Below are 27,095 nucleotides of genomic sequence, written 5' to 3'. Positions count from 1 at the left end.
GGCATTCCATCGAACAGTCGGAAGCCTTTTGGGTTCGGCAAGTCTGGGCTCTATATAAGATCCATGTGATCCGTCAAGATCAGTACGAGGACATTCAGCCGGGAGAGACGAGGAGGCTCCAGAAAGGCAGGCCGGGCCCGGGGGCCGGGCCCGGCGGCCTCCAGGCCCTGCGAGAAGAGGCACGTGACCACCTGACCCGGCGATGACCGTGACTCGAAGTGAACCCCACCCCCTGTAGCAGACCTACCCTGTATCGTATCCACCCCCTCACGTGATTATTACCGTACCCCCTCTATAACTTTGATAACCCCCTGTATACGCATGTTTTTTTGCTTCATATGTGGGGTACACACCCTACCCTATGAAATAATCACCTAAATCTGACCCCCTATCCATCATGATATGTCAATCAAGGGTGGGTATACAGTTTGCCACAGATGGGAAGTGCCTTCCTATGTCTAACATTTATCGAGTGGAGCATTAATAGATAGTAGGAGGTGTAGGTGGTAGACGTTGAAGAAAAAAAGGTCGGAGCTCAGGGGGTGGGTAGGGTAGTTCTTAGCTGGCAGGGTTTGTGAAAAAGTCGAGAGGTTTGAAAAAAATGTGCCTGTTTCTAGAGACAAAACCAATTGAATTGGACAAATATTGGAATTATTTTTGAAACATTTAGAGAAAAATTATGAATATATGTTGATGATTTTCAACTATCAATGTCATATTTGGAAATAAATTATTATTTTCAAAGTTTCAATATAGCTTTTCAATTATTGAAAATATAACTTCAAAATTTTGTTTTCGAAGACGACGAAAATCTCGGGGACGGCGTCACTTGAGTTCGGCGTTTATGGCGGGAGCACATGGGAAAGAGTGTGGATGCGAAGAGGAATGAACAATGAAGTGACGAGATTGCTGCTATAAGTTCACATTCCTACTGTTGATCTTCTTCCCTTGTTGATTTGTGCTGTTGGTGCTCATCGACGCAGCTGTGTTGAAAACCTTCTCCTCGTTACTTTGTTCGCTGGGGGTTGCATCGTGCCACAGAGCCTCGGTGCGCTTGAAAGGATCATCCAAGGGTTGAAGCAAGCAGGCTTCCGGTTGTGTCTGGTAGACCCATTGCGATTTCTGATCCAACTCTTGAACCTGCGAGTGATTGAACAAGGCGTGCGTCAGCAAACTGTTCAGGTCCTCGAGCATGGTCGCCCAAAGTGTGGCCTCTGCTTCTCCATCGTCACTTTGTGCGAAAGATCCACATTTGGGCTTCGTGTGCGAAGTGGATGATTGCGGTACAACTGGATGGATCAGAGAATATGAAGATGGATTTGCAGCTCACTCTCAAAACAGAGAGCTGCAAGGGCCCGAGAAAAGCAATTCGTCGACCTCATACCAAGTTGAAGGGACGAGACATTACTCTAGACAGAACAAGCGCCATTGCAAACGTGGGACTAGACGATTTGCTACGGCAAGGCAGCCACAGTTGTCTTCTATTCAACAAGTTGCGAGCATGTAAGCCCTAATTTTGCGACAATTGTGAATTAACGCCTTGTGCCAAGATTGCTTGATATCTCAGATAGAGTACCTTTTAGTGGCGTGAAAACCTCCAATAACAAGGTATTTTCTGCTTTCTGATGCAAGCGGCCTTTGTTGACATCGCAAATTTAGGTCTGGTCAAAGTTTGACAAGAAAACCAGGGCATGTTCCACGATCCAAGAAGTTCTTGCACAAGCCCAGTGGTTTCTCGCGCAAGTCAAACCGACTTTAGTGACTGAAGAGTGGACGTCAAGCAAGTTGGTCTGGAAGGACGAGTGCTTGCGGTGTGTCGGCATCAAGCACTGTAATGGTCATGTTCTTGTTGGTGCGTTGCCTGACCTCTCATACCAGGTAAAGCACTGGTGCTTCAACTTGAGTCGCATGCCATCGACTGGAGAGCTGTGATGCAGGCGTGGACGCGAGAGCGAAACGCTGCTGCGAGCCAGCAGGAGCAAGAAGAAGGAGCAGAGGTCGTGGAAGAGAACCTGACCAATGCTCGCGAGATCTGCACGCCCGATGGGAAGCGTCGATTCAAATGGATCTCCAAGGAGAAAGCTGCAATCCCAGGACATGTCCAACCTATGAGAGTCAGCCTGGTTCTCAACATCCCAGCTGAGAATGAGACCCTGGAGAATGAGCAGGGGATGGAGCAGCCCTCGGAAGCAGACCGCTACGAGGATGCAGTGAATGGATCTCAGACAGAGGACAGCGATGCGATGTACGAAGACCCAAGTGAGCCCTTGACGGAGGATGGCATGAGGGACGACCTGATCGACGAAGATCTGTGGGTCGAGTTCGGAGGGAAGGACCCGGAGGTGGACATCAAGACTCCTGCTACGAACATGTCCAGCCTGAGTGAAGGGATGTCTCCTGTGATCTCTGCTCCTAACGAGGCGGCGGTCTGCATGCAGGCTTCTGATGCTGAGAAGAACGACGCGGTCGAGACCTTCCTGAAGCCGGCAGGCTTGCCCGACGACAGCAGCCTTGAAAAGTCGAGCATGCTTCCTCTGGTGAAGGCCGAGGTCGGGAGGGATTTGGTGATGCCCTGGCCGCAGTCTCTTGCTGCTGGCAGCGCAGGGTCGTTGTGCAGGGCCAGGAGGCTGACGATTTCAACGCTCCTCTGTTCGAGCAAGCGGCTTTCTGGTAGACTTGTCTGATTGATGTGTTAGTGGCATTTATTAGCAAAATGATATAGTAATCTTTCAAGAATCCTGTAGTCTGCCTCCTCCTCCTCTACCTCGATTCCTTGCAATGCTCACTGAACCTTTCCCCTCCTCTCCTCCTTCCTCTACCCCCCCCCATGCCCCCTCCCCCTGTATCCCCTTCTAGTTCTGCCCTACTTTCCCTACCTTCCGGCCCCCGAAAACTCGCCCTGAAAATCTCGAACGCGAAAAATGGCGATGCGACTGTTGGTGCTAGGGGGCCTGACCATGCTGCTCTGCACACTCTCCTCCTCCTCCCCTTCATCTCATCATCTCCTCTCTCCACACAACTCGCTTCCTTCCTCCTCTCCTCTGCTGACGTCTACTCCGCCATGTTTCGCTCCCTTTCCTGTCTTTCGGCAACTCCATCAGCTTCGAAGCCGATCATCGCACTCTCCTCGCCCTCGACGGCCCTGTATGAGCAGCAGCAGCTTCACTATCCATGGCGAGTCACTGCTATTGCAAGGAAGGGATCTGATACAGGTGCATCAGATATGCAGACAGTTGACCTAGACCGCATCTCCCCCTCCGACTTCCAGAGGTTGTACGATCAGCCTGATGGGCGGCCGGTAAGGGGATCGAAGAATGCTATCTTGATGGTTGAAGGGATGTACAAGGTGTTGTTGAAGAACGCGATTGCGATGAGGCAGGAAGAGCGAGAGAGCTGGTGCGAGGAGCTGGTGGGGGAGATGGCGGGGAGCGAGATCGAGTTCCAGGTAAGGAGACAACATGTCATACCTGCGATGACGGGAGCATGTTGCAGAGGCGATGCAAGGGAAGTACAAGCCTGGAGTATGAAAGCTTCGAGGATTTCATCGACATCGTTGGATCATGTGTTTGTGATCGAAGGCAGAAGGTTCTAATGTTTGCAAAAGGTATTTGATAGCAAGCACGATGATTATTACTTCCTGTTCGACGAGAGTCTACTGGAAGACAAGGAGAGCCTGTACGGCCTCCTTCCTCTTTGTACCTCACTTTCTTTCACTCACGCTCTCCTTCCTTCTCGCTACTCCTTCCCTCCGTACCTCCCTCCCTCTTTCCCTCCCTCCCTCCCTCGCTTGCTTCTTCATGCCATGAGCTGCTGACAGGAGAAAACGTATCTCGCTGCGGCAGGATTTCTTCCCCGGGAACCTCTTCGAATTGTTCCCCAAGTCGATCAGGCCCAAGGATTCTTGTCTTGTAACTCTCCTCCTGCTCCTCCTACGTTCCCTCACGCCCATCAAGGTCATCGGGGGAGTAGGTTCGAGGTCGACCCTCCACGCAGTGAGAACTCCTTCCTCCTCTATTCCCTTCCCTTTCTCTTCCTCTCCCTTGACCTGCGTTGCCTGGCCTCCTGGCCTTCCCTTCTCTCCCCTTCCCTTCCCTTCCCTTCCCTGCTCTTCCCTTCCCTTGCCTTGCCTTGCCTTGCCTTGCCTGCTCTTCCCTTCCCTCTCTTCCATCTCTCCCCCTTCCTCTCTCTCCCTCGCTGTCTCCTTCCCTTCATCGCTCGCCTTTCTCCTTCCTTTCCCCTTCCTCTATGACCGCTCCTTTCTCCGCGCTACTCTTCTACCTCCTCCACCCCTTACTCTCGCTTCAGGATCCCTACGACTGGATGGGATGGAACTTTTGCCTGGAAGGGAGCAAGCTATGGACGTTTCTACCTCCTTCCTTCTGCGGTGAAAGAGTCGCTGCTCGGGCTGATCTAGAGCTCCTGATCTCGTTGGAGGCAGACGACAAGTCTAGTTATCGCCTCGAGCCCAACGCCTGGGATGCAGAGGATGAGCAGATGACAAACTTCTCTCTTGCCGCTGGATGGTGAGGAGGAGAGCGAGGAGGAGGAGGAGGAGGAGGAGGAGCGGCAGCGGCAGCGGCAGCGGCTGGAGCTCGAGGAGGGAGAGGAGGGGAATGGCAACAGAGGAGGAAGGCACCCTTCTCCTCAAGATTTCTGAAAGTCAAGGCAGGCAATCAGACAACGATCTGTACAGGGAAATGTTTGCTACAGGTATAACTCCTCCCTGCTGCTGCTGCTGCTGCTGCTGCTGCTGCTGCTGCTGCTGCTGCTGCTGCTGCTGCTGCTGCTGCTCCTCCTCCTCCTCCTCCTCCTCCTCCTCCTCCTTCATCTCTTGTGACTCCTCTGCACAGACAATAGGCAGAGGCTCCTCCTTGGACTGCGCGAAGTTTCCGATGATGAAAAACCTTCACTCCTCGAAGAAATCAAACAGCAAAGTTGTTCTGCTGCTGCTGCTGCTGCTGCTGCTGCTGCTCGTCGTCCTCCTCCTCGTCCTTGTCCTCCTCCTCCTCGTCCTCCCCCTCATCGCCCTCGTCGTCGTCGTCCTCCTCCTCTTCCTCCTTCCCCTCCTCCTCCTTGCTATTCTCCTCTTCCTCCTCCTTACTCTATACCCAGGTATCGTCTGGATGGAACAAAACTCCCAACAAAATCTCATCAACCTCGGACGTCTTGAAATCGTGAGAGCTCGACTGCATCCGCAGTTCCTCCCCAGCTAAATCCGACCTTGTCAAACAGTGTTGTCAAACTCCGGGTGATCTCGTTCTCATACCACCCAGATGTTGGCACCAGACCTACCACCTCGAGGTGAACCTGAGCTGATACTGGTGGTGGTGGTGGTGGTGGTGGTGCTCCTCCTCCTCCTCCTCCTCCTCCTCCTCCTCCTCCTCTTTTACCTTTTTCCTCCTCCTCCTCCTCCTCCTCCTCTTTTCCCTTTTTCCTCCTCCTCCTCCTCTTTTACCTTTTTCCTCCTCCTCCTCCTCCTCCTCCTCTTTTACCTTTTTCCTCCTCCTCCTCCTCTTCCTCCTCTCTATTCTTCTTTCTCTCATCCTTATCTACCTCCTCCACCACCTCTACTCGTCTTCCTTGTCTGCCTTTACCGCTTTTCTCTTCTGTCCTTCCATTCTACTGCTCCGCTTCTTGAGCCTGGTTTTCCTTCCAAACATTCTCCACATCATTGACTTCTTCATTCACGAATGTTTTCTTCTTGCACTCTGACGGGATCTGATTATCTTGTTCCTCACTACCCGCATACTGCTTCTTTCCTACCTCCGTTCCCTGACGTCTCTCACTCTCTTCTTTCGTTGTCTCCCTCCCTCCCCCCCCCCCCCTCCTCCCTTCCTTCTCGTCTCTGCTTTTCCCTCCTTTCTCTCGATTCTTCCGCAGCCCAGCATCGCCATCGCCTCGCAGTATGCGAACCTGGCAGGATTTGATCGAGTCCTGAATCATGTGGGTCCTTCAGACAGGAGGAGGAGGAGGGGAAAGGGAGGAAAAGGAGGAGGAGGAGGAGAAGGAGGAGGAGGAGAAGGAGGAGAAGGAGGAGGAGGAGGAGGAGGAGGAGGATCAGGAGGAGGAGGAGGAGGAGGGGGAGGAGGGGGAGGAGGAGGAGGAGGAGGAGGAGGAAGGTAGGAAAGGAATGATCCATAAGCAGATGCTTGACTGGAGCAAGCTTCCATCAGAAGAGCGTCCGAAGGTGAAACAACGAAGAGAGAGAGGGGGGCAGGGAGGGAGGAGAGGGAGGGAGGGAGAAGATGGGAGGAGAGATTGACTTCTTCAGATTCCACGAGGGATGGAGGAGGACGAGGCAGCTCGGCTAGCAGATGTCGTGCTGAGTCGTATCATGCAGCGCCAGCTCAACTTATCGGTGAGGAGGAGGAGGAGGAGGAGGAGGAGAGAGAGGGGAGGAGGGGAGAACTGAAATGACATGCAGGAGGGAGAGGCGAAGAAGAAGATCGAGCGTATGAGAAAGTAGATGTTCCTTACAAACATGCAATAAATTCGCTTTTCACAACTCACTCAAACAAGTACGTGCGATTCTGCATAAATCTTTGTGAAGATTTGCTTATCATCATCACCAACAACAACAACATATTCAGCAACAGCAGCTTTATGCTAGTTTCAATCTCAGAGTCGATGGACGTTGTCGATCATTTCGCGTGCCTCTCATCATTCTTCGACTTGTCCTCTTTCTTCTTTTTGCTTTGTATCCTCGCGTACAGCCCCTGCAGCACTTGATCCACAGTCTCTGCTCACATAGTCAATCCATCTCCTCCTCCCCCCCCCCACTCCTCCCCTTTCCCTCCCCTTCCTGCTGCTGCTGCTCCTCCTCCTCCTCCTCCTCCTCAACCCCCCTCCCTCCCCCCCCCTCCTTCCCCAACCCGCTTCGTCTCCCTCCTGCTCCTGCTCCTGCTCCCCCGCCCACCTTGATGGCGAAAGTTTGTTCGACGACCGGAGAAGGAGGGAGCATCGGGGAAACTATGGTTGCCCGTCGCCGTCGGGATGAGCGGGGAGGTGGGAGACTGGTCGGAGAAGGAAGTGATCTTGGAGGACGGAGGACGATGCGAAGGAAGAGTGTAGCGGGAGGAGGCAGGAGGAGGAGAGGTAGGAGGAGGAGAGGAGGGACGAGGAGGGAGGGGGGAGGAAGTTTTTTCGTGATGGGCATGCCCGTTCATGGGCTTTTGATGTTGGAGAATGCTGCGCATTGACCCTCCCGTCAGCCTCTGAACACTGAAAGGGCAGGAGAAGAGAGGAGACAGAGGAGAGGAGGGTAGGAGGAGAAGTGGAGGAGGGAGGACGAGGAGTGGGAGAGGAGGGAAAGAGCAGGAGGAAGGGGAAGGATTGGAGACAGAGAGGGGAGAAGAACAGACCTCAGGATCTGATTCAAGCTGCTCGTCATGTCTTGCATCTGAACTTGCACCTGGCACGCATTTAAATGGTGATGGGAGGAGGACGGGAGGGAGGGCGGAGAGAAACTTGGTAGAGAAGGAGGAGGAGGAGGAGGAGGAGGAGGAACTACCTCGCCAAATCTCTTCTTGATGCTTTTCATCTGACAACAACCATCATTTGTGAAAGACGTCAAGAGTCACTGCTCACCTGCTTGCTGTTCTCTTCCTGCTCCTTCCCAAGGGATTCTTTCACTCGATGCATCTCCTGATCCCGACGTCATCACCGAAAACAATCATTCTTGTTTTTCCTCCTCCTCATTCCTCTGACCAAAATTTTCCTCTTGCAATTCCCCCTTACCCCCCCCCCCCCCTCCCCCGCCCTCCCCATTCTTTCCACCTCGCTCCCACATTCCAGCTGCTGCTGCCGCTCGTTCTCCTCCTATCTCTAGCTCTAGCTCTAGCTCTAGCTCTAGCTCTAGCTCTAGCTCTAGCTCTAGCTCTAGCTCTAGCGCTAGCGCTAGCTCTAGCGCTAGCGCTAGCTCTAGCTCTAGCTCTAGCTCTAGCTCTAGCTCTAGCTCTAGCTCTAGCTCTAGCTCTAGCTCTAGCTCTAGCTCTAGCTCTAGCTCTAGCTCTAGCTCTAGCTCTAGCTCTAGCTCTAGCTCTAGCTCTAGCTCTAGCTCTAGCTCTAGCTCTAGCTCTAGCTCTAGCTCTAGCTCTAGCTCTAGCTCTAGCTCTAGCTCTAGCTCTAGCTCTAGCTCTAGCTCTAGCTCTAGCTCTAGCTCTAGCTCTAGCTCTAGCTCTAGCTCTAGCTCTAGCTCTAGCTCTAGCTCTAGCTCTAGCTCTAGCTCACCCTTCTTTCTACGTCAACGATGCTGCCTCCCCACCCACCTCATTCCACCATCACATCATCTCGATCTTCTTCCTTACCTTCAAGATCTCCGAGAGCGAGTGCTTTCTCGGATCCTCTCCGTTCAGTCTTTCCTCCTCCTGCTCCTGCACTCCCCCATTTGCGCCCTTCACGTCCTCCACTCCCTCCTTCTCCTCTCCAAACTTCTCCACCAGCAGCTTCGGCACGACCATATCCTCATGGGACTCAAGGCTGCAGTCAGAGATGTCACTGTGGTCGTCGCCGTCGACGTTGTCAGCGTTCTCGTCCACGTTCTTGGGGTTGTTCACTCCGTACATGCTGTAGGAGAAGTGGACCAGACGGTTCATCAGCCTGTTGCAGGAGTCTTCGCTGTTGATTGCGCGCAGAATGCGCGAAGAAAGGATGATCCAGCGGAGGGCCGCGTCGTTCTCCGACGACATGGCGGCATCGACGGAGGTGCAGAGGTCCGTGAGGGAGTTCTGCTTGTTTCCCTTGGCATCTTTCAGGTCCTGCATCTTCTTAATGGTCGAGAGTGATGCTCCCTTGTGCTCTGCCTTGAGGTCTGCCTTGGTCCTATTGGTCACGAAGGCGCTCCCGACGTAGGAGTAGGCAGACTTGTTCTTGCTCGCGATGTCTCGCAGCTTCCTTTCCAGCATCGGATAGTCCAGCAAGACCTGGCCCCATCCTCAATATTCTCCGGCCCTCCTTCCCCTCTCCCCCTCCCCATCCCAGCACCCTCTGAACTCCCTCATTCACCAGCACCACCTCCCCCTCCCCCTCCCCCTCGCTCTCCCCCACTCGCTTACCCCCAAATCCACCACCACTACCTCCTCCTCTTCCGATGCCTCCGCCTCCTCCTCCGCCTCACCTCATCAAGATCCGCCTTGGTAACGAAGGAGATTTGCGACTGCTGCATAACGACGACCTCGAAGTCTTGCACCCTGGGTTGGAGGACTTCGAACTCGCCGAAGAAATCCCCTCGTTCCATCTTCACGATCAACTTTCCCTTGGCGTTGAGCAACGCACACTGCCCGCTGAAGATGATATAGAGGGTGTCGCACATCTCCCCGTAATGCAGCACCTTCTCCCCCTCCAGCATCTCCGCAAACTGCATCTTTGCCGCGAGCTGGCCGAGGAAGCCCTTGCCGACATGGAAGAACATCGGGATGCCGTAGAGGAACTTCTGGTTCAGGTCCAACATCAGATCCTCCCTGAGACCAGCCGGCAGCATCCCCATCAGCGACTCTCTCTCCCCGCGGTCTGCGAGCAGCCTGTGCTTGAACTCCATCCACCCGAGGATCCTTTGCATCAACCGCTTGTCGATGTTGTGCCCCATCAGGTAGTTCCGCGCGGTCTCGATACAGTGATCCCTCGCCCGCTCCTTCGCTGTCATATTGGCCAAGACTGACGACAGGGAGGACATGATCGTTGCGAACACGACCTACATTGACAGAGGAGGGGAGAAGAGAGAGAAGTTAGGGGTGGAGCACGGAGGTAAGGGCGAAGACAAGAGGGGGAAAGAGGAGGAGGAAGGGGATTCAAAGAGACGGAGGAAGGTGAAAGTGGATGAGGTCAGAGGAGGTAGAGACCACGTCAGCGTCTTCGTCAAGGCTGCAGGATGTTTCTCACCGTTCCGCAGAGCTCGAGCAGGACGACGAAGATGCGCTCGGCATCGTTGGTCGCGTTGATGTCGCCGAAGCCGACGGTTGTCAAGACGGTGGTGACGAAGTAGAAGCAGGTCAAGAAGATCGACCAGGCGTTGGTGCATCTGCAGATCTTGTCGTCGGGTTCACATCCAGCGGGCTCTGGTATGTTGTACTCGAGCATGAACTCTCCCAGCTCAATCGCAGTGTGTGTGTGGTACTTGATCATCCAGAAGAAGCAGGACCCCAGATGGATGCACATGAGCACACCGAAGGCGAGATTGGTCAGCCGGACAGAGTCGGGCTTGATCATCATAGAGTTGTAGAGTAGATTCATCACCTTCTTGCTGTTGAGCCGCATGATCTTGAGCAGGCGGATCAGCCTCCATGGTTTCAGCACGCGAAGCACACGGAGGAGGAGGTACACGCGCGAGTTGCTGTTCGCTCGGTCACACGTTAGCTTCTCTGCAAACTCGAGCCATGCAATTGGAAGCGAGGTGAAGATGTCGAAGGCAAAATCTCCGGATAGCATGTAATCCTTGGCAATGGAACGATGGTTATCCAGGTATCCCCTCCTAGTCTGCCTGCCAACAAAGAAGGCAAGGACGATCTCAAATATGAAGTAGACGTCCACCACCATGTCGATGTACAGAGTTGGCGAACTCTCGCATTGCCGGAGGTCCCAGAAGAAAGCGAGCGTGAAGGGGAGCACGATTGCAGTGTAGAGCAGGAAAATTCCTGACAGAAGTCCAAAGAAGATCGCGAGCGGTGCCATGGGGTGCAGGATGTACTTTGATCCCTTCTGCATTGAGCTGTAGATGCCATTGTGGTCTTCCCCGCTGGTGATCTTGCCGATCCACAGCTTGAAGAGCGTGAAAATTCCTGGGTTCTCTCTGACAATCATGTACTTGTCCATCTTGATTCGCTTCTGCCAATTCATCACCGCCTTCGAGCGCATGATCTGCCCGTACATGCTCTCTGTGAAGGTGAAGACCATTCGAGCTCCTTGCCCGTCAGATATCCTCTTCGGCTTCCTCTCTGCACAGAACGCCTGGATGAAGCCTTGCATGTCCTCTTTGCAGAAGAAGTGAACCACGTTCTTAGCTTTCCCCATGATCCCAAAATGAATCTCCAGGACCTGCTTTTCAAGCACTTTGATGTGAGAAACGTCTTTGATGGCGAACCCCTGCATCCTTGTGGCTGACTTGAACACCAGGTCTTTGCGGTCCACCCCAAGCACCAAAGTTTGCAGCTGAAGAACCTTCTGTCTCGTGACGGGGTTCTTCAGCTGCTTCATGACTTGCCATGGCCCGCTGGAGTCAACCTGCGATTTGGAAGGTACTGCAGGCACTCCCACCATCTGAAAGCGATCGAAGCTGCCGTGGGATTGCATCATACCCTCATGCATGTTCGAGAAGGATGAAGACCGTCGGAGCCTCTCGAACTTGTTCAGAACTACATGGTCTGACTCCCCAGAGAAATGAAGCCCAGCTCTGGGAAGCTGTTTGAAGGAGCCAGACCTGGAAATACATCACTGACATAATGACAAGGGCGTTCAAGCTCACGAGGATGCGTTTTGTTCAGACCAGTGATGCATTTTGCTGCCGCTGTTCAAATGTTTGACATCATCTCGTGATCTTTCTTCAGCTGCAACAACATGTCAATTAATCTGAACGGACAGGACACGGAATATTAGACAGAGCTGCCAACACGGCGATGCGAAACAAATGCTAGGGACCATTGCAATATGAAGGAGAAAGTGAAGAGAAAAGCGATAATTATGAAGAAAGAGGAAGTACAAGTTACAGGACAGTGAATTCTGCCTTATTATCAGTGCAACAACTTGATCATGGTAAAAGACAGGGATCGCATCCAGTTCTCGTCGTGTCTTGCACGTTCATCTTCACACAATGATCACATCTCCCAGTTCAGTTGAAGGAAGGACATGGCTGAACGATAGCTCAATGTACGCAAACGAAGTGATGCCATGAAGTAGGAGAGGAAGAGAGGGGGTATGAGAGCATTGCTGTTCCGGCCTGCGCTCAGTCAAGCTACCATAGCAGCAGCCGTACACTGCATTGCTCTCCACTGGGCAACCAAGTGGGGTGGTTGATGGATTGGCGCAACATGCAATGGTAAAAGGGTGGGTACTGAGAGCTCCTGGATGGGGTGGTGGATGCGGTAGATTGTAGGCTGATTGACTAGCGGGGTGGTGTACAGTAGGATATTTCCACGCCGTCCCCTCTTTCTATGGTCCAAAAATAGGGTAGGGTTATATACCCTACCTCACTCGTAACGGCTTGTCTTTATATTCCTCTGCCATCCAGTACCACCCCACCATTGAATACGTCCTTACCCATCATAATACCCCTGTGCATCCCCACCCTCACCCAGCCCACCCTTCTGATAAGTAAACCTGCAAGTAAAGTAGATGGCGACCCCACTACCCCACCACCCCACCTCCCCACCTCCCTCTGCTCCTTGATATGAGGGGATGGCTTCCAAATGCGTAGGTTTCATAAAAAATGACCCCCACCCCCCTAATGAAATAGATAAGATAGGGTGATAAAGATCTTAGTGAGTCCAAACTGAGAGTCCAAAATGGAACTTCGGAAACGAACTTTTCACCAACCGTCTCTAACGGTCTTCCTTCGTCACTCATCAGTACCGTACACTTGTTGTCACCGTGAGGGCCCGGGCCCGGGCCCGGGCCCGGCCGGGCCGGGGGCGAGGATCATCGGGCCCGAGTTGCAGATCCGGGTCCAAACTGTATCATCCGGGTTGACGAACTTGTACGGTCGGAACCCGGTGACCCCGGGGCGGCCCTCCGGCCGCCGAGCGGCGCGGCCAGCCTGGGCCGGGCGGCGTACCGGCGGCATTCGGTCACGCTAGTACGCGGGAACCGCATGCGGCCCGGCCCTGCCAGGGGCAGTCACAGCCTGAGTTTGACAGGGCCTGCCCTCAGTTTATTAGCAGTCAGTTTAGTCAGAGTTCATTACCGTACGGTCACATCGTCCTCTCAGTGACGGGTAGTGCCGGCCCGATTTACACCCCTACTACCCCCATGTCTCTGCAGGCTCACTCGTTGGTCCGAGGCTACATGATATTACCATGGGTCAAGGCAACCCCCTCAACTACCCTCAAAACCACCCCTCATAAACCACCCTATTGGCCCGTTAACCCCCACCGTCTGATACACAGTAGGTTAGGTATAGTCTCTCCTCGCAGCCTAGTGATAGTGCTAATGCTGTTAACCCGGCCAGCTGAGCAGCTCCATGCGATCGGATAGATCGCTCCTCAGCTTGTTCGATTTCTGTTCATGGCTCCAATAGATCTAAGTTCCGTAAGAGACATGTCTGTAGCCCTGCTTGTCATGGTACCGGGGACTCGTCCTGGATGTGAAAACACAACGGGAGTTCAATTGATTTTGATGATGATTGCGCAACCACCCGCAGCTTGTAGCCTTTTCCATCGATTCTGATTGTAGCCCCAAAGTTATTCCCGCTTGTACTTTTGCGCATGAGTGCTCTCCCTTCTGTTGCTCATGTTATTACCTTTTAGATAATAATCTGCACATTGCTGACCTCAGAAATTTCAGGCGACCATGACATGGCAACATGGATGAATTTCTGCAATGAAGATTGTTCAACGATCTCTGCTGAGAACCAATAGCAATGAGAATGGGTGCCTGTGACCTCACTAAATCCTGCGCTCGCCAAGAGGAATTATCCAGGTCATTATGAACTACCTGAACCAGCATATTCCCAGCCTCCCGGGCGAGGCCGAGTTGGATGCTGAGGGTATTCCTTCGGAGTCCAGGGTGAAAGAGCTTGAAAAGCGGATAGAAGCGCAACAGCGCCAGCAGGCGGAGCTGATCAGCAGGTTGGCTCAGCAAGAGGCACACCAGCTCCAGCTTCAGAAGGAGCAGCTGAAAGCTCAGGTGCGGACAGACATGCCATCTTATTCATTGTCGAACGCGATGAACTCAGCGGACAGCCTTCGGCGTGCAGTGGAAAAGTTTCGCAGCCATTCTCACGCCAGAGACAGTCGCCCCCAGTCGGAAGAAAGCAGCCCTAGAAGCAACCTGCGGTCGACATCCGAGGAGACCATTGTCCTTCAAGGCGATACTGGCAATGTGGAGCCCGATACTGCGTTCATAATACCAAAGTACAGACTGGAGAAGGACGTTAAAGCTCGAGTCAAAGGAGACAAGCGACAGACACAAGTGGCAGAGGTGATATCTGCAGAGGCCGAGTATGAAGCAACAGAAGATATTGTGAATCCTGAAGTCAGTGCTAAGATTGGTGAGTACACCCTCATAAACACAGCCGCTTGCAGCTAGTTCTGATGTGTCTCACGCAGGCCCGATTCAAATTGCCATCCGAGCTTTTATTTTTGTAGTTGTGCTGGCCATAGGGATTTGGGGCTTAGCAGAGATCATTCGACGATATTCATGACAGCGAGCGAAGCAGGCACCATTTCAAAATTGTTGAAGTTATGCAGCGTTCAACTCTTTTGTAACATATATGAAGTTGATTTTCTAGATTCTTTACAGAAAGGCTATTTTCATTTGAGTAATCTTACAAAAGAATAGATGGAATTTGTTTTCAGATGCTTGCCGAGAAATTCCTGTGTTGCACCAAGTAGACATCTGCACTCATGTTGGTTTGAACGCTGTGGTTTTGGATATGTAATCCTCGTGTTCGGGATCATATTCTGAACTTCCTGCTGTTGACATGCCTGCCATCATCTCGTTGTTCATATTCATCTCGTCCTCTTTTTCCAACATCGATTCTGTTATCTTTAAACAAAAGTCACTGCAGTGCACCGCGTCGTACCCCTGCGATGTGCAAGAGTAAGTAAAGGTTTCATGTTCTGGAGGTGAGCCAGACCATTATCCAAGTGCCGTTGCACTGTCTCCCACAGCTCTGACAAAGCTTCACGATCTTCACTGACAGCTCTGGAAGGTCCTGGGGACTACCGTCAGGGCTCCCAACTCGTGCCGCATTGAGCATGGTTCAAGAGAGAAATAGCTTACCGGCGTGAGCTTCAGTGGCTTACTCTTGAGTTGTGCTATCGGAAACTGCTTTGGCTCCGCCTGCTGAAGCTGCGCGGAAGATGTGTAGGAAAAAGAGCTACTGGTATGCTCTTCTGACGTTACTTCCGAATGCGATATCTGTTCAGCACGCTTACGTTTGACTCCCTTGTCCCTGGGCTCATCGCTGTACTTTGACTTCCACGACGAGTTTGCCACTGGCCATCCATCAGAAACCATAGCAAGACGTGAGCGCTCGGGTATCTTGACAGCATCGGGGGAGTGGAGGGTCTCCCGGACGGGTTCAGTCAACTCAACAGAACGGTGCTGCGATGTAACATACCGCTGGTCTAACGAGCTGTAAACCCCTTTATGATTGACAGCCGATGTCATTTCATTTTCTTTGCCACACAGTTTGCACTTTTTCGGCGAGTATTTTTCTGCTTCCCCCTGCCCATCGATGTTCAGGCAGTTTGGTATCGGGCAAGTCAGCCTCCTATATATTGACATATCTCGTTCAGAGAGAGATGCAGCTATTTGGTCGCTGTGTTGTCTGTCCGCCAAACTTATGCATTGCCAAGTAAGAAATAGATTTGCGGTTAACAAATGCTTCGAAATCATCTCCAATTCGATCACCAAACCATCAAATCATTTGGCCTGCGTCATTACAAAATGAGGCAGCATTTTTGCGATTTTTTTCAGAGATTAGAATATAATGTTTTCAGGGACTGTGCCTATCCGTTTCTCTCCTCCCAAAACCAGATATTCTTCGTCACCACTATTCGTCAGTTGAAAGTTACCGACTATTTTCTATCTCTGACACAATCTAAAACATCCTATCTCTGTTTCTCTTTCTTCCATCTCAATCTTTCATGACTTGTCATTTCCCTCCTCTCCTTCCCATCATTCCTCCATGCTCTTCCCATCCTTCCGCCCATCTTCGAATCTCACCTGTATTTACGATGCCTGCATTGCTGCCAACTACAAAAAGTAGTTTTACAAAAGTTTCCTAAAATGCCTTTTACATAATACCCCACCCTGATCTTTCCATCCGAGTACCCCCACAATCCCTGAACTTTCACTTACGCCTCAAAGGTATACCCATCTCTACTAGTATTAAGGTAGGTGGGGTGGCCTTTCTGGCCCCCGGCAAACTTGCATCGGTTTGCCGCGAATTATCTCAAAAGTTCTCCTTTCGAGTTATTTTTGTTTCAAGGGTCGCATCTCTCTCATGACGGAATTTTCAGCCGCTGACTGAGATCGCCGCCGCCCTGCCCGAGCGTCAGTCCGGCCGGGACTCGGACGTCGGAGCAGTGTCGCCGCCGGGCCCCGGCCCACCGACGGTCAGTTCAGCCTGCCAGGGCAGACTTCGCCGGGCCCGGCAGTTCAGCGGCTCGCCGCCGGGCCGCCGGACCCGTGACTCCCCGGGGCGGCCGCGCGGTTCAATGACAGCCGCTGAGCCGTCTCACGTGAACTTGACTCGTGCCAGTGAAGTCGGTCCGCACGGACTCCGGGCCGGGCCATCACTATCCGGCCATCCTGCGGCATCCGGTGACTACTGAGTCTCTTCTCGCCGTTTGGCCTGTGCAAACTGACCGTCTCAGTGAGTGTCAGGGTCAAGCCTCCTCGACTATCATAGTATCCTGATTGTCCTCGTACTGATTTTTCACTTAACTTTGAGTAAAGGAAAGTGATCGGACCAGCCTGAGTCAATGACAGTTCGGAAGCCTCCCGGAGGCTCCGGCCCCGGCGGCAGGGCGGGCCGGCGGCGCCGGGCCCGGGGTGATGAGGGCGATGAAGTCTGAATGAGCGATAAAGCGCTGCCCCTTCGGTGACGATGGTGGCGAGGGCAAGCGGCGTCATGCTGGGCATGCTGGCTCTGGCGCTGGCACTGGTGGTGTTGGTGGGAAGGTATGAAGTGATCCCCATCATGCTAGCAGGAAAGGGAAGCGCCCATGCTGGCGGCAAGCAGCAGGTGTTGGCTAGTCCGAATTGGTTGGAGGTCGCCACAAACATCCAGAAGAGCGGATACGTAGCTGGCGATCAGGAGAGCAGCGTGGAAGAAGCGAGACTGTTGAGAGGCAAGCTTCAAGATGCGCAAAAGGAGCTCGAGGATGCGTGGAAACAGCTAGAAATCGCGGAAGGAGGGAGCATTGGCAAGGACGATATGATTGTCGGGACGAAAGTGAGCCCAATGGAGGAGGTGAAGGTCAAGCAGGACGGAGCTCGGATCTGGTTCTCAAAGACCAACGTCAAGAATGGTGAGACGGTGAGGATTCATTGGACCGGGATACTCGGGGGTACTGCTGATGACTTCATTGCTCTGTACCTCTCGCCCGAGTCCGACAACCACGACTACCTCGAGAAACACCCGGTGACGGAGTGCAGCACATGGTACGACGGTCGAGGATGGATCAACATCAGGCTCTTCAACCATCGCGTGCCTGGAGGCTACGAGGTGCGGTACTTCCGCAAGGGCAGCTTCCCCAACGACAGAGCGCTGTTTGTAAGTACGGACTCCAACCTGGGTTCGATGGTGTTCTGCCCCAACCACCACTGCCACGAGAACGTCTTCTTCCTCGTCTCAGTCAGTGGGACCAGGCCGAGCTTTCCTGCGCATGAGCCCACACAGGTGAGACTCTCCATGACCTCGGAACCGACCGAGATGCGGGTTATGTGGGTATCAGAAGCATGCCCTGGGAAGCCGTTTGGAGGGGCTGTGGTGCTCTTCAGTGAGGAGTCTTGCGTGAGTGAGGCAGGAGAGGAGGTCCCTCACTGCAGGTATGAGCATCGAGTTAAGCCCTCCTTCACCACTTACACGGCCGATGACCTCTGCGGAGCCCCTGCGAACACGGAACGAGCACAGAACTTCCTGGATCCTGGTTACATTTATGACGCCGTCATGACATCGTTGGAGCCGGGTCGAAGATACTTCTACAGGGTAGGATGTCAAGATGCTCCTGGAGGATGGTCTGCCGCAAGTTTGGGACATGCGAACGTGAAGGGATGGCCGGCGGGGCTGATGATGAGCGATGAGATGTCTTTTGTCGCTCCTCCCTGGGTGGGCAAGGAGCAGGAAGTGAGCTTCATCGCGTATGGAGACTCGGGGGTCAGCGTCTTCCAGGGCAACGGCCACACGACCAACAACGCGCCTGAGAACGTCAACAGCGAGATCCTGAAGCACGTCAGCTCCGGCTCGGCCGGGATGGTACTACATCTGGGAGACATCAGTTACGCCATGGGGAGGGCGTACGTGTGGGAGCAGTGGGGGAAGCTGGTCGAGCCGATCGCCTCGCAAGTCCCGTTTATGGTGACGGTGGGCAACCACGAGTATGATCACCTCCCTGGGACCTCCTTGTCCCTTATTCCCCCGGCGTCCTCGGCCAGGATGCACTACAGGACTTGGTCGACCCCCGACTACCCCTTCCCTACGTCCCTGGAGCGGGTGAAGGGGACAATCATCCGAGGAGGAGGAAACTACTTCAAGGGCACGTCGCTCGCCGCTGACTTCTGCTTCTCCTCCAAGCCGGACGGTCAGGAGATCGTCAGTGGGAAGGTGCTCTACGAGCACAAGATCGTAGTGCTCTACTCCAGCAGCTGCTCCATCCTGTCTCAGGCGAGTGTCGCGGAGCTCTATGGTGCTTCTGCTGTTATCATTATCACCCCGGAGCAGGGTGCGTTGCAGCTGGCAAGGAACGAGTCCGATCCTAGCTTCGTGGGGGATGCGACGATCCCCGTGGTGCTGATGTCGCAGGAGGATGGGAAGGACGTGATCGAGTGGATAGACGATCACTCAGTGCGAGGACAGGAAATGCAGGCGGAGATCAGGTCCAGCTACAAGCTTCAAGCCAACGATCCCTCTCTCCCCGACGCTGTCAAGGCGCGGGAGCCTGCAGGCTTCCACCCTAGCTGGGGAAACTATGGAGACGACGGAGGAGGAGAGTGTGGAGTACCCTTTTCCAAGAGGTTTCACATGCCTGACGGCAAGGGGAACGGCAACTTCTGGTATTCCTTCGACTACGGCTCGGTCAGGGTCATCGTGGTCTCGAGCGAGCACGACTACCGCAAGGGGAGTGTGCAGTACAGCTGGATAAAGGATACTCTCCTCAACACCGACCGGGCGATGACGCCGTGGGTGGTGGTGGCCATGCATCGCTCCATCTACGGCAGGATAGACAACGACATGTAAGGGACACCTCGTGCTGCTCTGACGTCTGAACTTGTTCGCCAGGGAACAGAACGTCAGCGATCACATGCAACAGCATCTAGAGCCTCTCTTCAGGTTGACCTCTCCGCCTCTCCCCTGTTCCGCCTTGTCCTCCCATACCTCCTGAACCTCCTCCTCCTCCTCTCCCCAGTCCCCTTCCTTCCCTAACCAGCCATCCACCAGAGATCACAAGGTGGACCTCGTCTTGTCAGGGCACGAGCACAGGTATGAGAGCATGCCGTGACCGGCGGTCTTGACCTGCTCCCTTCCCGCAGGTACCTCAGGACGGCGCCAGTCTACAAGGACCTGAACATGCAGTCCTCCGACGAGTTCGGCGTCACCTATGCGGTCGTGGGGACAGGAGGGGCGCGACTTGTGTACAGAGCGAGAGACGAGGTCCATCGGCACTTCTACTGTGTCGGGGGCTTGTTCTACAGGCGGCGCTGCGGGCCCTGTGCCTCCGATGATGTGAGCGAAGGCTGGAGACTGCGATGTTGAGCTGAAACTTTCAAAGTTTGCTTGTTACGACAACGAGAATTGCTGCCTCATCCAAGGGACCGAGTACTCCAAGTGCGGGTACTGCGAGGTGACTTTGCCTCCTGATCTCCTCCTTTTGATCCCTTATCGCCTTCATTTTCATACGATTTCCTCCCTCCCTCCCTCCCTCCCTCCCTCCCTCCCCTCCTCCCTCCCTGCTTTCCATCTCTCTCCTGCCCCACTCGCTCAAGTCTTACCTCTCATCCCCATCCTCTTGTTCCTCTCCCTCCCCCGTTGCCTCGTGCTGATCTCTCCAACAGAGAATCAACGCCACAGGTCCAGGCGACTGGCGGCCCAGCTCGCCTGCTGGGCCACGGGACCCGAAGAAGTACGGCTGGCAGAGGAAGATGCTGTCGGACTTCGGGTGAGAGCGACGACGCTGCGTCTCCACGTTCCCTTCCTCCTTCCACTCACTCGCCCGGCAGTTTTGTCCGAGTGACAGCGAGCAAGTCAGCGCTGAAGCTCGAGTTTGTGGAGAGCCTCAAGGTGAACCACGAGCCGACCGTCGACGGTGATGGCAGGAGTTGCGGATGACTTGGGACTGACGCGTTGAGGAAGAGCTCGGGCGATCGCTGCATCTCGAGCCAGGCGTCCAAGTCGGCTGCAAGGAAGACTGCTCCATGGTGATCGCCCGCTATGGCGACTCGAGCTCACTAGCCCCACACAGGACGCGGTGCCATCGGGGAAGGTTGTGGACAGCGTGACGATACTGCAGAAGGACTGAAGGGACCGTCTCCTACCTTCGACTTCATTTATTCATTCCTTCTCTCCTCTCCTCTCCTCTCCTTCTCCTTCTCCTCTCCTCCTCTCCCTTTCCTTCTTCCTGTTTTTCCATCTTGTGTTATCAATAATTTGCTTTCGAGCGCTCCCGACCCTCTGCCTCAGATCAGCCCCGCCAGCTTCGCGGCCTCTGGGTTGAAGAGTTTCATCCCGGCCAGCTCGTCTCCAGCTGGAGGATATGACTCAGCGAACGCTGCAGCAGGAGCTTCCCCCTTGTTCCCCTTCCCGCCTCTTGCAGCTGGGGAACGAGCTCGGGCCACGACGCCCTGCTCTGCTCTGCTTGCAAGAGTGCAAGTTGACACCAAGACACAGTCCTCCCGCAGGTTCTTGTGCGAGACAGACGAGGGGCGGACGGCTGTGCAGGCGTCAAATGTGGAGGAGAGGAGGGTGAAGTCGACCTGAGCGAGGGAGGACGGTGACCTGGGGTCTCCTCCATGCTGTCATCGGACGCCTGCAGTCCCTAGGGACGGGCGAGAGTCTTTCTGCCTCCTCCTGTGATTTGCGTGACTTGGTGGGAGCGACGAGACACGACGCTGATTGACGAGACGTCTGCCTGAGCTTTAGACCCTCTTGTGACTTCACGTTCCCCTGAAACCCGTCATGATTAGCCTCAACCACCACCACCATCAAAATCTCTTTCCTCCTCCTCCTCCTCCTCCTCCTCCTCCTCCTCCTCCTCCTCCCCCTTCATCCTCCTCCCCAAAGCCAGGCAAGATTACCTTCCCCTCACTGACGACCACAGCACCTTCATGCAGCCTGCATGCTCTCTCGCACCTTCACATGGGTCAGGCATCTGCACCTCAACTTAGAGTCTCACTCGATAAATCTGAAAGCTGAGCGTCGCCCCGACTGCAGCTGGTGCTGCATTGCTAGTCTCCTGGGCAGCCGGAAGGGCTCACCCATGCTCACAACCACCTGAGGGGAAGGTGGTGAGGATAGGGAGAAAGAGGAGGGAGAGAAAGGGAGAGCGGAGGGGAGGAAGAGAGGAGGCGGGAAGAGGCTGGAAGGAGAGCAGGTGGACGGGAGGACTGAAGCAAGGAGGAATAGAGAATGATGAAAGGAGAGGGCAACTCGAGGAGATCACATGGAAAGGATCATCCATGAGCAAGTGCGAGCAAAACTTGAGCCCTGAAAGAAGCTCTCCATGCATGGAGAAGAACTTTAAGTCCTGTGATCACTTCAGCATCGGATAGTTGTGACAGCCTCCCCTTGCCTCCCCGTTCTCCTCCTTCAGCTTCAATGCCGTCAGCGCTTTCTTGTTTGCAGACGAGGTCAAGCAAGCAGACAGCCATGCGGACCAAACGAGACGATGGATTTCCGACGGTCGGACTTCCGACCATGATTTGGGATTCTGCATAGTATCAAAAATCATCTCCAGCTCTATCATCATCGTGCTGACAGATGTTTGCTGTACCTTAATGAACAACTTCGTCTGGTCAGACATGCTTGTTATCTTCACATCAATCTTTCCATCATAGAATGTTGAAATCTGCCCATCACATCTCAGACGATACAAACACCTTCAAGATCGGAAGCGTACTGGAACTCCGTCGTTGTTATGAAGCAGCACACTCAACGCAGTGACCTCTGGAAGCAAGCAAGCTGATTCTGAGCCCTGAGCCTGCCGTCTGTTCTCTTTCTCTTTCTCCTCCAACTGTTTCGCCAGCCTTCTGATCTCCTTCTTCGCTTCTCCAACTTCCTCTCTGCTACGAGGCCCGCTGCTGCTCGTGGTGCGCTTATCCTGCTTGTCTCCTCCTCCAAGGCTCCTCTTGGCGTCCTCTGAGGCAATGACAAACTCCCTCCAGCTCTCCTTCGTCCTCCACAACTTCTTGACATGTTCACGTCGACTGGTCGAGCTTTCCATCGTAACATCGCGCTCCTTGGCTGGCGGTGTTCTGTCCCGCCTCTTCCTTTCCCTCTCCCTCTCCAGGCCCGCGATCTCCCTCTCAATCTCCTCCCGCTCCTCCTGCAGCTGCTTCAGCTCCTTGTGCGCGTCTATCCACCCCTCCCATCCTTCTCCTCCCCCTCCCCGCCATGTCGGCCGTTGCATCCACCACCAAACGCAACAAACAGCCCGCCTCGGAGCTATTGACTTTTTGTTTTGGTCAGTTTGATTTTTTTTTCAGTTGGCCATCTACACATTTTTGGCTACTACTACGGCATACCGTGACTGTATCAGGTGAGCCCTGACAGCCACACGTACAGACTTGCAAGTTGACCTTGTTGTAAGACTGCCCGTGTAGCCGCTGCCAGGCTGTTACGGTGTACCTTACCGTCTCACAGAGTCAGGCAGGCTCAGGGGTCGTTGAGCCTACTGGGACTGGCTGATCGGCTTTCAAAAGTTTGACCAACGCTGTGATGTGACAACTCAGTCGGATCGAGGAAGATTTCTCGACAAGCATGTTGGATAGGATCATAGCAGCAGAGATAGTACAGCTCCTGTTCAATTCAGTTTCAAGTTTAATCTCCTGAACATTCAAGTAACTTAGGCACAATCATTCCCAGGAGTGATTGATAAGCAAATAAGAAATACATCAGAGCGTCCACTGTCAGATATTCAGTCTTAACCCTTCAGAGACACGAATTGGCGTTGCAAAGGAGTGATTTTGGATCCAGATCAATACATTGATTTTGTTGCCTTGCTGTTTGTCATTTCCCTTGCCTTGGCGTCCCAGAACTCGTTCGGCTCGTTGTCGCGCTCTTCGGGCTGGGGCGCTTGCATATCAAGGAAGAAAGAGTTGTAGAAGGTTCCTGCAGCAAATCCAGCACCTGTCAAGTTGCCTGTGTCACTGACGAAGCCTACTTGAAGCCATGAACAGGGTCGAGGGACTGTACCGAGAGTGGCGAGTATGTAGATAATGATGTTGTCAGCATCCCAGAATGCAAATGCAGCTCCGATGGTCCTAGCAGGGTTGATGGATCCTCCGGTGAAAGGGCCCTAGTGATCAAATTTGATCAAATCGAAGAAGAAGATGTCTGAATCAGTCAGCTCCCACCACTGCAAAGATTCCGGCGGCCACCGACAGGCCGATGGTGAGAGGGGCTGCGTTCTGAGAGCGGAGAACTCATGATTATCTTGGTCTGGTCAAGCAGGAGCTCACCTTCGCTGCGCCCTTTTGATCAACAGCAGTGGCAAACACTGAGTACACTAGCACGAAGGTGGCCAAGAACTCAAGGATGAAAACCTGTTGTCACGGCATCACTCAGAAAGACGGCTCCAAGAGATTGCAGCCGGACCTGCACGGGATGTGCAGCAGAGAGATTTCTGTAGAGAGCATGTTAGATCACAGGAGCTTCGCAAGGAAGGGTCCATGCTTACCCTTGAGTTACGAAAGGATGGCCGAGAAAGCTTGGAGGGAGGCAAATTCTGAGCATAACAGCGCCAACAATCGCGCCCAGGAGCTGTGCCGCAACATAGAGCATGAACCTCATCTTGCCGAGCCTGCCGTTGACCCAGAAGCCCAGGCTGACAGCCGGGTTCAAATGTCCTCCCGAGATTCCAGCGGTTGAGTAGACAAGGACAGCAAGGCAGAGGCCGTTGCCGAGAGCAGCTACGGTCAACCCTGACCCCACAAGTCGGCTGAGTCAGAGGAAGACACTGAGATGATCATAAGGGGAGGAGATTGAGATGATCATGAGGGGAGGAGCCTGATGATCATGAGGGGAGGAGATACCGTTTGCGACGGCTGTGGAGGAGCATGCCCCTCCGAAGAACTGAAAGAGCAGGGTCCCCAGGAACTCAGCAAGCACGCATGCAGGCGGCACTCGTTCTGCAGCGAGGACAAAGTCATCATTACCATCATCTTCCTCCTCCCGTCTCCTCCTCTGCTGCTGCTCCTTCTCCGCCGCCTCCACCACCACAAGAGACTGCCGCCTCCTCTTACCGAACAAGCTCTCCATGGCAGCGAGGCGCCGGAAATAGACGAGTGTTGTTTGACCTGTGTTTGACCGACATGAAGATTCGTGAGTGGGGATGAGGGTCTGCGGGCGGGATGAGGATGGGTAATAGGAGGGATGAGGGGGGATGCGGGGATGAGGGGCACGTGATGTCGGGGTACCATGCGAACTCAGGGAGGCACTTCACAGGTGAGGAGGAGGAGGAGGAGAAGGAGGAGGAGGAGGAGGAGGAGATCAAGCGGAGATGATGAGGATAGGAGAGGACATGGAAAGTTCGGACAGTCACAGGGTGAGGATGGGGCGAGGATCCCAGGATCAGGTATTCAGGAGCCACATCTAGGTGTTATCTTCACTCTTCCCTTTTCGATCCTTGGTTGTTCTGCGGTATTACCGATGAATCATCGCCTTGTAGCTCTGAGGACGTAGTTCAATAAGACGTGCAAAAAGGAGTGAGGATAGCTGGCCAGTCTTGCACATGACATCAAATACGATCTCATATCGCTCTACTCACTTTTCCTGTGTTCACAGTGGAGGTGGAGGACGATACAGGGGGTGTCAAGAAGAGGAAGTTCCGTTCCAGAGCGCATGCGAACCCGCTTGCTGATCCTCAGTTCGAGTATCCCGTGAGCCGTGAGACCGTCCATGCTCGCTCTGAGATCACTCTAACGGCCTCTCAGCTGACTGTGTCGACTGGTCGGTTCTCTATCCCGAGCTATGCGGCGAAGCGAAAACGATGCCCAGGCCGGTGGAGTATGCAGATATCGGGTGTGGGTTTGGTGGGTTGCTGGTCAAGCTTGGAGAGAGGTTCCCTGACAAGGTTTGAACCTGTGCTTGGCGGGAGGTGATGAGAAGTTCTGACAGCACAAGTAGATCTCTATCGGTGTCGAGATCCGGGAGAAAGTTGCCAGCTATGTTGATCAGGTGGGTGAAGTGCAAGCAATGATGATTCTGTTCTACTCACTTTCAACGAGCAGAGGATAAAAGCGTTGAGAAATGAAAACAAAGGAAGATTTCAAAATGTATTGTTTTGAACTTATCACAACACCATGTGCCAAGAGATTGATTAGAAAAGCTCAGATTTCTGTGGTTCGCACAAACGCCATGAAATGCATCGCAAACTTTTTCGTGAAAGGTGTTTTGCATGATATCTATCTCCTTTGTGCCCAATAATCATCCATCCAGGGAGCTTGGAGAAGCTATTTTTCTGCTTTGCCGACCCTCACTTCAAGGTTGGAGTTTCGTTGCTACGTTGAGAACCGACGAGCTCTTTGCAGACCAAGAACCATCGAAGGAGAATCATCAATCGCAATTCAATCAGCGAATTTGCCTACGTGCTCAAGGTGTGCTCCGGCATGTTGCGATGTCGGTCACAGAGGGTCGTGCAGGAAGGGGGATTTCTGTATGTGGTTACCGATGTCAAGGAGTTGCACGACTGGCAAGTGGAGCATCTGAATGCGCACCCAGTCAGCACATGTCTTGAGATCAAGTGAGTGAACTGAAACTTTCTTGATGTCAGCTCTTCGAAAAGTTGGATGACGACGCTGAGAAGGTTTCTTGCAAATCACTCTCTTGCCGTCTGAACCCCTGGGGCAGGCAGATCCGTGCTGGGACCTAATGTTCAACTCCTCCGAAGAGGCCAATAAGGTTGCTCCTGCTGAGCGCCTGCACTCCGTCAGCTGCTCTAACACCTCCTGGTTCAGGTCGAAAGGAATGAGGGCAGCAAGTTCGGAGCGATCTATCGGAGGATCTCACTGGCCGAGGCTGTTGCGAGACGAGAGAAGAAGTAATGATGTGAACCCGACACGTTCTTGGTAGTGCTGCTGGTGAGAAACTTGCTACATCAGCTCCCTACACCATTCTTCGATCGTGCGGCATCAGTTCAACACATCCTGGTGCAACCTTTCAGCTTCCATATTTTACATTAAACAGTGCGGATTTTTCTTCATCCTGGCACTCCATCGTATCGATACAGCACATTCATGAATACACTCAATCTTGTCTGGCCTCTTTGAGGTCACTCAAATGACTTGCATTCCGCCCTGTCCTCTCCATCCGCATCCTCGGCTTCCGGAACTTGCTCAGCATGTAAGGAGGAATCCTTTGAGTGCTATCGGGATTAAACTCCCACGGCACGTCTGACTTCTTATCCTTCTGATGCTTTCTCCGGCTGTAAACACAGAAAAAGAAATCAGACAAAACCGCAGGGATATTCTCATGTGAAAGCAAAGGGCTACCTGACATGGCTAAGGGCTGTTAGAGGAGGACGAGAAGTCTTGATGCTGGGCAGCTCGTTGAGATACGAAGGGAGGGATCGAGTTGTCATGCCCCCTGCTGTCTGAGACGTTCGGACCGTCTCTCGCGATGTCAGACTTCCCAGGTTCAGCTGCATCGTCCATCGAAGCTTTTCCATCCCATCCGCAAGTGTACCTCCTTGTTGTCTCATCCTCTCATCAAAGCGTGAAATAGCTGCCGTCACTTGAGGAGAGCTCAAGAACCATCGAGGAGTCTTCTGTCGATGCAGAAAATCGTGAACTTGCGTGATAAAAGAAGTGATTAGTTGCTGAGCGACGAAGCGTACAAGGGAGCTTACCGATTGATTCATCTGCATGGTTGATATGGTGCAATTTGAGTGCTGCACACAGAATGGTCACCACGGTAAAATTCCCGAGATATCCTTTTACTCCCTCCCTTGAAAACTATCTATCCAGTCTTCGCTGTCATCTTATCTCGTCATCTCATCTCGCCATCT

The 27,095-nt window shown here is 53.4% G+C and overlaps 10 protein-coding genes across 10 annotated transcripts; 5 read left to right on the top strand and 5 right to left on the bottom strand.

Moving 5' to 3' along the window:
* Positions 1 to 841: 841 nt before the first annotated feature.
* Positions 842 to 1,703, bottom strand: GUITHDRAFT_151498 (hypothetical protein). Its single transcript, XM_005836214.1, has 3 exons — positions 1,660 to 1,703; positions 1,551 to 1,608; positions 842 to 1,503 (listed from the first exon to the last, which is right to left on the bottom strand). The coding sequence occupies exon 3, from the start codon at positions 1,192 to 1,194 to the stop codon at positions 913 to 915; it is 282 nt and encodes a 93-aa protein (XP_005836271.1). The 5' UTR covers positions 1,195 to 1,503; positions 1,551 to 1,608; positions 1,660 to 1,703; the 3' UTR covers positions 842 to 912.
* A 308-nt stretch (positions 1,704 to 2,011) lies between these two features.
* On the top strand, positions 2,012 to 2,734 carry GUITHDRAFT_151497 (hypothetical protein; the record flags this gene model as incomplete). The annotated part of the gene is made up of 1 exon (XM_005836213.1): positions 2,012 to 2,734. A coding segment is annotated over exon 1 (503 nt), but the record flags the coding sequence as incomplete, so codon positions are not given.
* A 171-nt stretch (positions 2,735 to 2,905) lies between these two features.
* On the top strand, positions 2,906 to 6,466 carry GUITHDRAFT_162130 (hypothetical protein; the record flags this gene model as incomplete). Its single annotated transcript, XM_005836212.1, has 14 exons — positions 2,906 to 3,174; positions 3,222 to 3,298; positions 3,347 to 3,445; positions 3,493 to 3,552; positions 3,605 to 3,675; positions 3,818 to 3,908; positions 3,954 to 3,992; positions 4,306 to 4,523; positions 4,670 to 4,710; positions 5,113 to 5,174; positions 5,881 to 5,943; positions 6,146 to 6,187; positions 6,272 to 6,358; positions 6,425 to 6,466. The coding sequence occupies exons 1-14, from the start codon at positions 2,922 to 2,924 to the stop codon at positions 6,464 to 6,466; spliced, it is 1,245 nt and encodes a 414-aa protein (XP_005836269.1). The 5' UTR covers positions 2,906 to 2,921.
* A 1,206-nt stretch (positions 6,467 to 7,672) lies between these two features.
* Positions 7,673 to 11,298, bottom strand: GUITHDRAFT_104817 (hypothetical protein; the record flags this gene model as incomplete). The annotated part of the gene is made up of 4 exons (XM_005836211.1): positions 7,673 to 8,237; positions 8,284 to 8,921; positions 9,116 to 9,688; positions 9,877 to 11,298. 4 exons carry the CDS (start codon positions 11,296 to 11,298, stop codon positions 7,673 to 7,675), a joined length of 3,198 nt encoding a protein of 1,065 aa, XP_005836268.1.
* A 2,331-nt stretch (positions 11,299 to 13,629) lies between these two features.
* GUITHDRAFT_135982 (hypothetical protein) lies at positions 13,630 to 14,347 on the top strand (the record flags this gene model as incomplete). The annotated part of the gene is made up of 2 exons (XM_005836210.1): positions 13,630 to 14,194; positions 14,253 to 14,347. The coding sequence occupies 2 exons, from the start codon at positions 13,630 to 13,632 to the stop codon at positions 14,345 to 14,347; spliced, it is 660 nt and encodes a 219-aa protein (XP_005836267.1).
* Positions 14,348 to 14,547: 200 nt separating this feature from the next.
* Positions 14,548 to 15,435, bottom strand: GUITHDRAFT_104815 (hypothetical protein; the record flags this gene model as incomplete). Its single annotated transcript, XM_005836209.1, has 3 exons — positions 14,548 to 14,730; positions 14,783 to 14,860; positions 14,929 to 15,435. The coding sequence occupies 3 exons, from the start codon at positions 15,433 to 15,435 to the stop codon at positions 14,548 to 14,550; spliced, it is 768 nt and encodes a 255-aa protein (XP_005836266.1).
* Positions 15,436 to 16,762: 1,327 nt separating this feature from the next.
* GUITHDRAFT_162129 (hypothetical protein) lies at positions 16,763 to 20,540 on the top strand (the record flags this gene model as incomplete). Its single annotated transcript, XM_005836208.1, has 9 exons — positions 16,763 to 19,110; positions 19,157 to 19,207; positions 19,316 to 19,357; positions 19,408 to 19,600; positions 19,647 to 19,718; positions 19,930 to 20,033; positions 20,095 to 20,180; positions 20,228 to 20,292; positions 20,337 to 20,540. The coding sequence occupies 9 exons, from the start codon at positions 16,763 to 16,765 to the stop codon at positions 20,391 to 20,393; spliced, it is 3,018 nt and encodes a 1,005-aa protein (XP_005836265.1). The 3' UTR covers positions 20,394 to 20,540.
* A 1,083-nt stretch (positions 20,541 to 21,623) lies between these two features.
* GUITHDRAFT_104813 (hypothetical protein) lies at positions 21,624 to 22,499 on the bottom strand (the record flags this gene model as incomplete). The annotated part of the gene is made up of 2 exons (XM_005836207.1): positions 21,624 to 21,938; positions 21,990 to 22,499. 2 exons carry the CDS (start codon positions 22,497 to 22,499, stop codon positions 21,624 to 21,626), a joined length of 825 nt encoding a protein of 274 aa, XP_005836264.1.
* A 567-nt stretch (positions 22,500 to 23,066) lies between these two features.
* On the bottom strand, positions 23,067 to 24,349 carry GUITHDRAFT_104812 (hypothetical protein; the record flags this gene model as incomplete). Its single annotated transcript, XM_005836206.1, has 8 exons — positions 23,067 to 23,218; positions 23,285 to 23,387; positions 23,446 to 23,499; positions 23,551 to 23,634; positions 23,687 to 23,714; positions 23,769 to 24,012; positions 24,124 to 24,219; positions 24,334 to 24,349. The coding sequence occupies 8 exons, from the start codon at positions 24,347 to 24,349 to the stop codon at positions 23,067 to 23,069; spliced, it is 777 nt and encodes a 258-aa protein (XP_005836263.1).
* A 135-nt stretch (positions 24,350 to 24,484) lies between these two features.
* GUITHDRAFT_151494 (hypothetical protein) lies at positions 24,485 to 26,289 on the top strand. The gene is made up of 12 exons (XM_005836205.1): positions 24,485 to 24,535; positions 24,875 to 24,976; positions 25,024 to 25,163; positions 25,217 to 25,267; positions 25,321 to 25,365; positions 25,424 to 25,478; positions 25,529 to 25,575; positions 25,621 to 25,686; positions 25,732 to 25,809; positions 25,863 to 25,895; positions 25,940 to 25,990; positions 26,047 to 26,289. The coding sequence occupies exons 1-12, from the start codon at positions 24,496 to 24,498 to the stop codon at positions 26,131 to 26,133; spliced, it is 795 nt and encodes a 264-aa protein (XP_005836262.1). The 5' UTR covers positions 24,485 to 24,495; the 3' UTR covers positions 26,134 to 26,289.
* The last annotated feature ends 806 nt before the right edge of the window (positions 26,290 to 27,095 follow it).

This window comes from Guillardia theta, assembly GCF_000315625.1.
Source record: "Guillardia theta CCMP2712 unplaced genomic scaffold GUITHscaffold_18, whole genome shotgun sequence".
In the NCBI taxonomy this organism is placed as follows: domain Eukaryota; class Cryptophyceae; order Pyrenomonadales; family Geminigeraceae; genus Guillardia; species Guillardia theta.
This window is presented reverse-complemented; position numbering and strand designations above follow the sequence as displayed.

Excerpts from the sequence above, each read along its gene's own strand:
- GUITHDRAFT_151498 (XM_005836214.1), bottom strand. The coding sequence starts at position 1,194 with ATGCTCGAGGACCTGAACAGTTTGCTGACGCACGCCTTGTTCAATCAC.
- GUITHDRAFT_151494 (XM_005836205.1), top strand. The coding sequence starts at position 24,496 with ATGTCGGGGTACCATGCGAACTCAGGGAGGCACTTCACAG. Across the intron at positions 24,977-25,023 it reads GTTCGAGTATCCCGTGAGCC|CTGACTGTGTCGACTGGTCG; the intron begins GTGAGACCGTCC and ends ACGGCCTCTCAG. Across the intron at positions 25,576-25,620 it reads TTGCCGACCCTCACTTCAAG|ACCAAGAACCATCGAAGGAG; the intron begins GTTGGAGTTTCG and ends AGCTCTTTGCAG.